The 12246-nt window shown below is 39.2% G+C and overlaps 1 protein-coding gene across 9 annotated transcripts in view; it reads right to left on the reverse strand.

The window, feature by feature from the left end:
• The window catches only part of LOC135197906 (fasciclin-2-like), a 257105-nt gene that overhangs the window by 47228 nt on the left and 197631 nt on the right, over nt 1-12246 (reverse strand). For 7 of the 9 annotated variants that reach the window (XM_064225136.1, XM_064225137.1, XM_064225129.1 and 4 more), the window contains one exon: nt 3469-3637. In XM_064225136.1, the coding sequence (XP_064081206.1) occupies nt 3469-3637 (169 nt within the window). Of the gene's footprint in view, nt 1-3468; nt 3638-9238; nt 9463-10094; nt 10571-12246 lie in introns of those variants that run through there. The other 2 variants (XM_064225135.1, XM_064225134.1) reach the window with 2 other exon arrangements.

The following is a 12246-nucleotide window of genomic DNA, read 5'->3' on the forward strand; positions in this document are numbered from 1 at the left end:
CAAGACTCGCCCCATATTTCTCCCTCCTATCCATCCTTTTCCCCCTCCGTCTTCACCCGTTCCATGGATGACGCAGCCACAGGCCCCGATGTTGAAAAATCTCCTCTCAAGGGGCCTCTTCCTACTTAAGGAATTCCCCGATAGGAGGAGGAGGAGGAGGAGGAAGAGGAGGAGGAGGAGGAGGAGAAGCTCAGTCAACACAAGAGCAACCTTGACCTCCTGAAAAACGGCGAGTTCTTGACATGCACCCACACGCACGTTAATAATGCCATGCATAAAGCTGGTGACATCGAGCCTGTCTGTTCAGTTGGAACTTTAATGGAACGCACAAAATTCAAAGTACAATACTGTGCACTCAAAATACGGATGCAGGCAAACACATATACTCTATATATATATATATATATATATATATATATATATATATATATATATATATATATATATATATATATATATATATACGTTATATATATATATATATATATATATATATATATATACCTAGAGAGAGAGAGAGAGAGAGAGAGAGAGAGAGAGAGAGAGAGAGAGAGAGAGAGAGAGACTACAGGAGGAAAATGAATTTCCGAATGTCCACAGTCCTTCTCACACTGCCATGCTCCTAGGAAGCCTGTATTCAATTTACTAGGCCTCCGTTCAAAACAAAAAAGTCCACGTGATCCCCACCACACACCAGAATTCATTCTTAACTTCCTGCTTTCATCACCAACTTAACTTTTCGCATTCTGCAGTTCTACTGCCCAAGTATTCCTCATTAGCTTGAATTCATCCTCTGTTCCAGGAATGATCACAAACCTGAATTCACCGACATCCTCTCGTATTCACTGCGCATTCAGTTTCCACCTAATCCTCTTGTATTCACCATAAATCTCCCAATCGCTCTAATCCTCCTACAATTCCAAGTCTCCCGCGAAGGAAACGCGTCTCCGAGAGCAGGTGAAGAGGCTCTCTTTCAGGTAGCCTGTTCTCAACACGTCCTCGTTGGCTTGCTTCTCTTGTTACGCTCTTATTTATCAAACCCTAAAAACCACAGGGTCGAAGAGTGCCTAGGGCAGAGGCACTCGTCGTATAGAATTCCCTTTTTGGGTTATAGGTTCAATCTACTTTTCGTCGGCACAACAAGAGTTCTTACTTTTCTTCACTTACCAGATAATCCCCAACGAGTTACGGGGCCTCGACCAGGGGACATTGGGATCTTCCTACAAACACGAAAAATACAGTGTTTTCGAGGACTCCTTTCCTGAATTTTCCACATACGTGTATCTCTATTACACTTCTGAGCTCTCTCTAGTATACGCATACTGACTGATGAGGTTAGCGGAATTTGACCAATGGTGATACAATGAATCTAAGAGAGCAATCCATTTCATTAGGGATTAACCTCAAAGCTGCACCGGGCAGGCAAATCCATTGTATTGGTGTTATGTAACCGATTCTGTTACATATATCCATTAAAAAGTGGAATGTATTCAAGCTTTGCGCCTCCGAGTTAAGAAAGAAAAAAAAAAAGCTGCCCAGGTGAAACAGATTTCAAAGTAAAATCTTCAAATTGTGATTAATAACATGACAATCGTTTAAATTCATCGGAGAAACTATTATCAAATCAAAATCGTTAAGGGATTCTCGTCAACTACTTTTTGTAACAATCATATAAAAATATATTTGCAAAAACAAGTTGCAATAATTTTTGTATAGATTTCATTCAGTTAGTTTCCGCAATCACAGCGGTTTTTTTGAAGATTCAGTTCCAAAGACTGATTATCGGACAACGTTCACTCCTTTGCAGTGTTCCTTTATTAATCTGAAAATTCCAATTAATTTCCATACTGAGTGAAGACGTAACTTTCATAAAGACTCTGTTCCTGTCGTTAATTCTAAAGACATACGCATAATATATTCAACACCCGATATCTGCCTCACTGACGTTGTCATTTTCCATGGAGTTACAAAAATGGATATTGGAATGTAAAACAAGACAAAAGATACTAGTAGAACATCCTAGCTATATATGAAATAATATCAATTAGAAAAATCTGAAGGAAGCTTTACTCATCGGCCGACATAAGTCGAGTTCCGCAACATCGATTCAAAGACGGGAAACAGTTTCGAGAATCAGAACAAATCAAGAGCTTTTGACAAGTGGCTTCTCAGCTGAAAAAAGTACATGAACGTGAAGAGAACGCGGTTAAGAAAGCACTTCCCCGATCTCTCGTTCCTGATTACAGCACATGGGTTATGGCTCCCTCTCTTGGTTTATTTATTTATTTTTTGTTTTTACAAAGATAAGGGTACTAGACTGTAAATCTTCACAGGACTTGGTATAAAGAAGGAATAATAAAAATGTCCTAAGGCATCATCAAGAGAGAAATCCGCTTTACCCAAAATCAGAAGTGAAAGGATAAAATTTGCAAGGGATTTGACCTTCTATTTCAACCTAGCCAATATATAAAGGTCACAGTATCATATAGTACGTGAATACAGCTGCTACCGAAAATAAATAAATAGACGAATAATTAATAGGAAACCAAACACCTACAATGTACCAAATACATACAACGAGAATCAAGTCTCAACTCGGAATGACGCTGCTTGCGTCAATCATAGATGATATACACAGCAATTCTTTTTGTGTAAGCATGAAAAGGCCCAGAGTAATGTACATTCTGAGGGAAAAGAATAAGCTTTAAGCGTAAGAATATATGAGAAGTATTTTCTGTTTTACTTCAGACATGAGAAGCCAACAGCACTTCAAGCTAAAGCGATGGATGGACAGCTTCAAACTCGAACTCGCAATTCAAAAGCAAAAAAACTCTCGGCACTTAAATTTCTCTTTACTACTGATGCAGAACATTCAACCAAGATATTTGCAGCTGTAGCGCAGCGATCTACTTTGAAATATTAATAAAAAAAACTATAGAATTAACATTCTGATTTATATGTTTGGAAAATATTCGATTAAACTGATAATATTAAACTTAAGGCCTCAGTCTCTTTTATGAATACTTCTAAATACAGTTTGCAGTAAATAAATTTACTCCAATTTATAAACTTTGTTTGATTTAAAAACCTACTTAAAACTACGAAAAGGGGTCCCGGTTCGAACTTCTGGACACAAATATCTGAATTAGTGTGGTCTCCGGTATGTAGTACATTTAACATGGATAATATAAAACAGGCAAACTTGTTAAGTCAACACCTTTACGTAATTATGACAGTGCCTAATCAAATGTCTCTCCTAAATAAAAAAAAAATCCTAGAAAAAAATAACCACCTCAAATCTATCATCAAAACAATCTAAAACACAGATGGGAACACACACACGAACGGACGGATGGACGCATCTCAATACGATATATTAAAAAAAAATGAAAAAAAAGGGATGAGGAAAGGAAACTCACACCAGCATCCACTGAAGGAAATGGATGGATGCTGAGAGATGAAACTTACGTGTTGTCGTCGTTGGGGATGGCCTGGCCATTGGGCCCGACCCACTTCATCTCGGTGACCAGATCCGGGTCGTCCACGTTGGCCGTACAGGACACGTACACATCGTCGTTGAGGGCTTTGAGGATGCTCGCAGGCAACAGTTGGAGAGATGGCCCCTGAGCCACGCTCACTGAAAACGGCAGAGAAAAAAAATATATAAGTTGAAACGAGCCCAGAAAAGATACAGATACATAACAGTAACTACTGAAAATATGAGGGACATCACAAAATAACCACACAACTTCGCTGTGTATATGCATTCGTAATACATGTATTAGTCTTCAATCAGACACGATGGTTTAGATTCTAGATTCTTATATTTGCCAAGTACAAGGTTTAGAATGCATAGTCTTCTCCTTCAGGTACCTTCGAAAGCTTATACTTGGAAAATTAATGAATCTGGAATCTAAACCATCTTGTTTTATTGAAGCCTAATACGAGTAATATAATGGATCTATTTCCTTTTATCTAAAATCTTGCAATAAGCTGGATATGAAACTTCTAACATGACAAAAATTATGACTGAAAAAAAAGACATTTCTGTTTTATTATATAATTTTTTCACTCATCAAATCAAGGAGCCACGAACCTTCCAAAATATCTGTGGCTTCGTATATCGGCAGAGGGGGGCCGTATATGTCCCGCTAAACACATTTTGCCACTCTTGCCTTACTTACTCCTGTTTCCTAATTTGAGATACTGCCGTTCCCATTCCTCTTACATATCACATAGTCAGCACTTTCTCTGTCTCCCTATTCTCCTTCCTCTCAATCCAAGAATGATCGTCCTCTGTTCTTTTCAAATGACCCTGCAAAACTCTGACCCACATTTGAGCTTCTGTTAAAATTCCTAACCCATTTGGGTATCTCTTTCCCTACCCTATCAACCCTTCTTAGTCCGTATTTCACTTCCACAAAGAAAACTTATGACGCTCCTCTTCCATAACATGCGAAGAGTCTTTACTGCCTTCCTCAACTTTATTTATTCTGAGATTCACCTTCTTTCTCGCCCTACCATCACCCATTACAATTTTGCTCCTCAATTCCTTTATGAACCAACCACTTTCGTTCTTACTCCACTCAAACAACATTCCTAGGCACCATCATTCGGGTTTCGATTTTCCACTGTAACCTTATTCTTGCTAAATTACTTTCTTCCAACTTTCATCTTTCTCTGTTTTTTTCCCCCACTATATCCAACGGGAACTGCATTATCACGAACATCAACCATTTGACCATTCATTCTCTTCTCCAAAAACATTGGCACCTGCAACTGTCCATTTCTAATTGTCGCTGAAGTTCGCGTCAAAACACACACATGTCCAAGTCACTATATATATATATATATAGTATATATATATATATATATATATAATATATATATATATATATATATATACTTACATACATACACACACACACACACACACACACATATATATATATATATATATATATATATATATATATATATATATATATATATATAATACATACATATATAATATATCATTTAATTTTAAATCACTAAAAATGATAAACGTGATGATTATAGGATAACAAAGTTACATCCACGAAGGAAAAATTGAAACACTGGAGATGTTAAATACTCTGCTTAATTGCCCACATGTCTTGGTAATTAGACGGAAGTACTTAAGTTATCTCCAGCGTTTCAATTTTCCTTCGTGTCTGTAACTTTGTTAATAATATATATGTATGTATAATATACATATATGCATTATATATACATATAAATATGTATATAATACATATAAATATGTATATATATATATATATATATATATATATATATATATATATATATATATATATATATATAAAATGTTACACACAGACGTAAATTAAGATTCTGAAAAAACGTTTCTAAGACTGTCTTCTCTGATCTCAATTAGGAAAAAGACTAATGATGACTACCAATAAAAGGAGATAAATTCGAAAAGTAGTTCTATATTCTGAGGTTCACTTGTTAATTATCAAAAAAAGGATCGAGTTAAGTAAAACTACTTCTACTAATACTTAACAAAAAATCAACGGTAATGCCATTATTGATACAGGTATATTGGCATCTTTCACAGAGCTGGAAAGTAACTTGGCTGATATTTATTTGATAAAGCTGAACAGGATAGAAGCATTTTGGGTGTTCACAAGCTTTTGTTTTATGTAGCTCGCAGTTCGTTCCCCTCCCAGACTATCATTTCTCCGAAATTCAATGTGGTCCCGGAAGTTCCTTGGTAACAACAGGTTTCGCGTTCTGAAGCAAGAAGTCTTGCCAAACGGATTACCAGTACAGTGGTCATTGAAACTACTACTACGCCATCAAATTGTACATTCTGAGATCACTCAAGCCCATGTCCAAGAAAAGAAAAAGTATATATACAAAACACAGCGGGGCAGCAATGCCACTTAACAATAAAAAGCATCACTATTAACGATGCAGAATATATTAATAGTAAAATTTTACTTCACTTGAAAATAGCAAAATGTACCATTTCATCGTAAAACAATTATGTATAATAGCTTCGACACATTTTCCTTGAAATGACAGCTACTAAACTCAAACGCTGCGTGGCTTAGTCAATGCGAGCATTACCACAATACAAAATCTAACAAAGGCACATTTTTTTTAATTTTAATGATGCAAGTGTCTCTCTAGCTGCCATATACATTTATTAGCTGCAATGGTTAAATAAAACCCGCCTAGTTGTGCAAAATGATGAGTTCGTTCAGCAAGCACAGTGCCCCGTTCTGTCATCAAATTTTGGGAAAACGTGCACTCACGGAAAAATATATCTGAAATGTTATTATCTGAAATTTTTATTAATGCCACGTTATAGTAATCTTATTGATGATAAGAACTGTAAGGGGGTTCCTTAAACCAAATTGCAAAATAAATTAAAAACAAAGGGTGGCTTGTCAATAAGAAAAAAAAATTATAGTGATGACTTTTGGTATGGTATATAAATATACATAAAAACAAGGAGAGAGAGAGAGAGAGAGAGAGAGAGAGAGAGAGAGAGAGAGAGAGAGAGAGAGAGAGAGACCCAAACTATATTAAAAAATGCCACGCTAACAAAACATTTTTATTCAATCCTTCTATCTGAAAGGGTCCTTATTTATTCATTCTGGAGTAGCCTTACTTTCTACCCATAGGAAAGTTGAAGATCCAGATCTTATGAATACACAAATAAGGCTCATATTTAATTCATTACTTAATTTTATTTGAGCTAAGCATAGGAAACCATAGTTGTTTTGAAAATGCCAGTCTGTACGGACGTATATGTGATATCATAAATAGTATATGCCTCTATACAGCATATGTAAGGTGCACTGCCTTTATACGTAGAATTTCAAAAAAGTCAACGTCTAGAGAATACACATTCTCTATACCTTGAAAATCGTAATGGTAATAATGAAGAATATTTATGAACTGTTAAAACAATTCCATTACCTCGACACTTAAATTTTCATGAATGGTACCCTACAGAAAGCGAGATCAGGTAGTGACAGAATAGGGACAAGTACAAATGTACTAACAAAGACACGAAAAAAAGTGAAAACAGTGTGTTCAGAGATCTGAGGGAAAAATTTGGTGGAATGCGGGGGAAGGGGGAGAGGGGGTGTCATTTATTGACATAAGTTGGGCTCTTGCAGTTTTATTCTCCCAACATGGTCCTAAAGTGTTTTTAATTATGGAGGTATCTTCGAAACGGTCCAAGTCACTGAAGACCCGGAGAATATTAAAAGAGCGTCTCACAGTATTTCAAAAACCAATTTACTTTGCTACTTTGCAGATGATCTCTCTCTCTCTCTCTCTCTCTCTCTCTCTCTCTCTCTCTCTCTCTCTCTCTCTCTCTCTCTCTCTCTCTCTCACACACAAAATAAAAAAAACAACAGTGCGGTTCTACAAGTCAATCCAATAAGATGTGACTAAAATCAAGATAGATCCATTGAAAAAAAAGAGTGAAGTGCCCCTAAAGATAGGGGTCGGGAAGAGAGAGAGAGAGAGAGAGAGAGAGAAAGAGTGAGAGTGAGTGCCGGGAAGGACGAGGGTGAGACTAAAGTTATCTATTCAATGTTATGTGTTAGTGGGGACGGAGTGCCCCTCGGCCACTGATGAAAGAAGCGCCAACTTTCGATTTATCCGAGAATTACGAAAGGAGTCACACACACACACACACACACACACACACACACACACACAGAGAGAGAGAGAGAGAGAGAGAGAGAGAGAGAGAGAGAGTTACAAGGATTAGGATGCCTCAAAGACTTGTTAGTGAGAGAGAGAGAGAGAGAGAGAGACAGGACCCAGAATAAAACAAAAGAATACTAAACAGATACCATAATAAGAAGCTAAGGATTGCGATTCCAGAGAGAGAGAGAGGGAGAGAGGAGAAGGAGGAGGAGAGAGAGAGGTGAGAGAGATGAGAGATGAGGAGAGAACGAGAGAGAGCGAGAGAGAGGATCCAAAATAAAATAAATGTAAGAAGCTAAGGATTGCTTCCAGATAAGAGAGAGAGAGAGAGAGAGAGAGAGAGAGAGAGAGAGAGAGAGAGAGAGAGAGAGAGAGAGAGAGAGAGAGAGAGAGAGAGAGAGGATCCAAAATAAAACAAATGTAAGAAGCTAGGGACTGCTTCCACAGGAAATGAATGAGAGAGAGAGAGAGAGAGAGAGAGAGAGAGAGAGAGAGAGAGAGAGACCAAAATAAAAGTGGAAAGCAGCTGCTAAGCATGGCTTCCGGATAGGAAGAATGGTCAAGCCTACTTGGCCAAAATCATATCCTGGGGTTTAGTGAAGAGAATGTGAGGACGCATAGGTTCACCTCTTTAAGCCTGGAATCATTATGCATACGGTCACCACACCCCAGGGGCCTCATTTAATAAGTCATTACATTGGGGGTTTTGTATGAATAATTTAGGAGGATAAATCTGACTCTCTTTCATTACCACATCAATCTTATACTAAAAAAGAAAGAAAGAAAAAAAAACACAAAACGTGTATGTCCATGCATAAATTAATTAAAGATATGATTGTGAGAGAGAGAGAGAGAGAGAGAGAGAGAGAGAGAGAGAGAGAGAGAGAGAGAGAGATATGAATGATAACTAGAAATTAAGTATGGCAGAGCTTCTATAACGGTGAACTACAAAAATATAAACTGGGCAAGATACTGAAACTGACATAAAAAAACAGATAAAAGAAAAAAATTCATCCTTAACCTTGATGGAGTAAGTAAATTGGCTTCTCCGAAACAGGACTGACATAGGACAAGGTGCTTGGGAAGCCAATTGGGGAACAATGATATCGCGAATGGCTAAGGGTATCAAAATGGTCCCAAGCAACATAATACCTGACGTATATCATGACAAAAACTTAAGTGAAGTGAAATATGACCCTTACTTGTGACACGATAGAAAAAAGAAAGATGCTGAATACGTTAGATGAAAAAGGGATAAAGTAAGAACTGTTTCCACAATTAGAATTCATAAGGAATAGAAAAAACTGAAAACACAACACATAACAATGAATGAATTGTCTACAGCAGCAGACAAGGAAAGGAATAAAAAATACACTTAAATTATCAGTAACGTATTTCATTCCTCAACTGAAAACATCTGACGATCAATAAACGCACATTAACGACTGATTAGAACAAGAATAAAAAAAAATGCTTTTAAAATAATCAGATAACATTCTGTTACTCTTCCTCAACTTACGAGCGATAATAATGGCTACTTCGACCAGGAAGGCCATATTATTATTATTATTCCCTCACATCAGCATCCGACGGTCAGCAGGACATGAGGCAGATGACAGCTCCGTCATCATTACCGTCACTATCATCAATATCACTATCATCACCACCGCCAACAAATTCACTTATCACTGACGCAGACAAGAGCCCTCGACATCACCATTAACAGCATCGTCCACAGCGCCATCCCCCGTAAACAGCACCATCCGTCGCCGACTTCGTCAGTAGTAGTAGTCACCGGAGAAATGATGGAAGCTAAGTCATGGGTTGGGGGGGAGGGGAGGAGTGGAGGTCTTCAAGAGCGCAAGGAAAAGAACCATCGTCTCATCATTTGAAATCTTTTCACTCTCTTCATCTTTGGGAATCTCGATTCACACAACGGATATAACAATCTAAGGGCTAAAAGTGGACGCCATTATTTTAACGGCGAATTTTCTCTGGCGTATAACGAACAGCAATTAGTTTCTTGGTCGGGTACAGACAGCACTGCTCTATCAGTAAGTGATGATCAAAATTGGTTACTGACCAGAGGAGGAGGAGGAGGAGGAGGAGGAGGAGGAGGAAAATGGGAACTAACGAACAAGGAACAAACAACACTGAAGCTACGAAAGAACAAACGATAACTGATGTACGAAGACGGTGGATGAAAATGTGGAAACGGACACAGATCTGATATTTTAGGAACACGAAGTAAACGAGGGAAAGCTAAAGCTACAAGAATAAAAATATGAGAAAAATCTACTAAACTCAACCAGTTGCTTAGAATTAATAAGAGTGACTCTCAACAAAAACTAAAAGCAAAGGATTCGATCACTTACGGGTCAACAACATCATATCCAAGTGGTAAGCCATCTGGAGATACAAAGGGCACACATCCAATTTGGACACAAACAGGTACAAACACAAGATGCACAACACACACTGTGGACGACACCATATAGATCATGTAAACCATAAACTATAAAAAAAAGCACTATAACATGATCACCGAAGACTTCCGTGTTCTATACATCTTGACTCCTACGACTTAGATTCATGTTCAAAGGTAAATTCTATTCTTATTTCTTTTATCTCTGTATCTGTGTAACCTCTGGAGAGGTTTCGAGTTCGGCTGGCCCCTCCACTTTTTCTCTCTCGATCTCTCGCCCTCCCTCGGAAGCTGAGGAGGAGGAAGAGGATGTCTGCCTGACCCCCTACAGAAGGGGCAGGGGCTGAAGAGACTGAGAAAAATAGAAAAAAAAGGATGACGCTGAAATGATGTAGTACAACCACGTCGGCGACCTCTAGGCACAACACACTTTTGACAACTGACCCGTCCCCGTCGTCGATCGTCTAAGAACAAAACCACCTACCACCACCGGCACCACCCTAAGACGAACAGCCCTCCCTCTCACTCTCTCTCTCCCTCCAACAGAAGAGATGGAGTGGGAGGAGAATGACTGGGAGGAGGGGGAAGAGGAGGAGGAGGAGGAGGAGGAGGAGGAGGAGGAAGGGTCTCAGATTTAGAAGCCGTGATGGAATAAGGAGGAGAATACTCTAAGGTATCATCAGGAGATTCCAGATTCAATCCCGGGAAGGTAATCCTACGAGGACGACATCCCTTACGAACTCCAGCTTGAGAGAGCCCTAGGCGGCGACTGAACGTGTCATGTCATAGGATATGATAAACTCTTTCTCGATGACCCTCCATAGGCATATAAGAAAAAAAAAGTAAAAAAAAAAGCATGATACCGAAGACAGTGATTGGTCAACGACAGCGCCTGCTTCGCCATGGTAATTGGTCGGGGGGCGGCGCTCTCGATAGTCCACTCCAGAGGCCCCTCCCAGCCTGGCCCCTTCTCCTTTTCACCCCCTATTGCTCGAGGTCTTCCTTCGGTGCATTCATTCAACCTTTATATCCATACAACACTCATACAACACTCGAAAACCTGTTCGGGGAAGGCCTCCCTGTGCCTCCCCCACACGTATCAGGAAGAATCTCTATTTAAATATCACTACAAAAACTGTTTTGGTTAAATGTGCATTCATCTAGAGAGGCCGCAAAGATAACCGTCAAATATCACTCAAGTTTCGAAAAATGAAAGCAATCTTCGATCGCATAAAGACCCGTGGATAACTGAGACTCACGGCATCAATTAGATGCGAAAGATGCAGGGAATTATCAGAACTGCAAGACACTAATTTTGACATTAGAGAAGCGTAGCCGCTGAAGCCGTTAAACATTTTGGAGAAGATTTACAAAAATAGGGAACTACATAATAAGACTTTTAAATAAAATATGTCTCAATATTTTGCCTATAACTGCCTAACACACAAATCTAGGTTTTACTTTCTTTCGACAGAAAGATGATGCAAGATCATGAATAACATGATCACGAAACAGGGCTAAATGCCTCTCACCTTGACACCGAAAGGAAAAAAACGAAACCGGAAGTACTGTACGCGATAGGAGGACGACGGGGGGCGGGGAGATTGTGTGTGTGTGTGTGTGTGGTGTGTGTGTGTGTGTGTGGTGTGTGTGTGTGTGTGGTGTGTGTGGGGGGGGGGGGGTGGGGGGGGGGGGGGGGGTCACCACCATCTGATCTTTCAACACCTCACTTCCATCTCCCTCCTCCGTCCCAGCAGAACCACAACCGCGATGAGCGACAAAGCATCAAGGAGTAAAAACACATCCACCGCCGTTGCCACAAACTCGAGAGCCAACCCCCCTACCACGCCCCCCCCCTCCCCCCCCCCCCCCCCCCCCCCCAAAAAAAAAAAAAACAAAAAAAAAAAAAAAAAAAAAAAAAAAAAAAAAACGCATACCCACACACAATAGCTAACCTTGATAGCTGATCTATATTGGCTTTTATTGAGGAAGGCGATAAGGCCTACACTGGACAAACCGCTCGGCGTCAGGTTACGTCTTGATTCAGGAAAAAAAAAAGCCCCGGCCTACCCCACTACCACAGAGGCTTTGCGAAGTTCATT

The sequence above is a fragment of the Macrobrachium nipponense genome, chromosome 21 (genome assembly GCF_015104395.2).
Source record: "Macrobrachium nipponense isolate FS-2020 chromosome 21, ASM1510439v2, whole genome shotgun sequence".
NCBI classification, from domain to species: Eukaryota; Metazoa; Arthropoda; class Malacostraca; order Decapoda; family Palaemonidae; genus Macrobrachium; species Macrobrachium nipponense.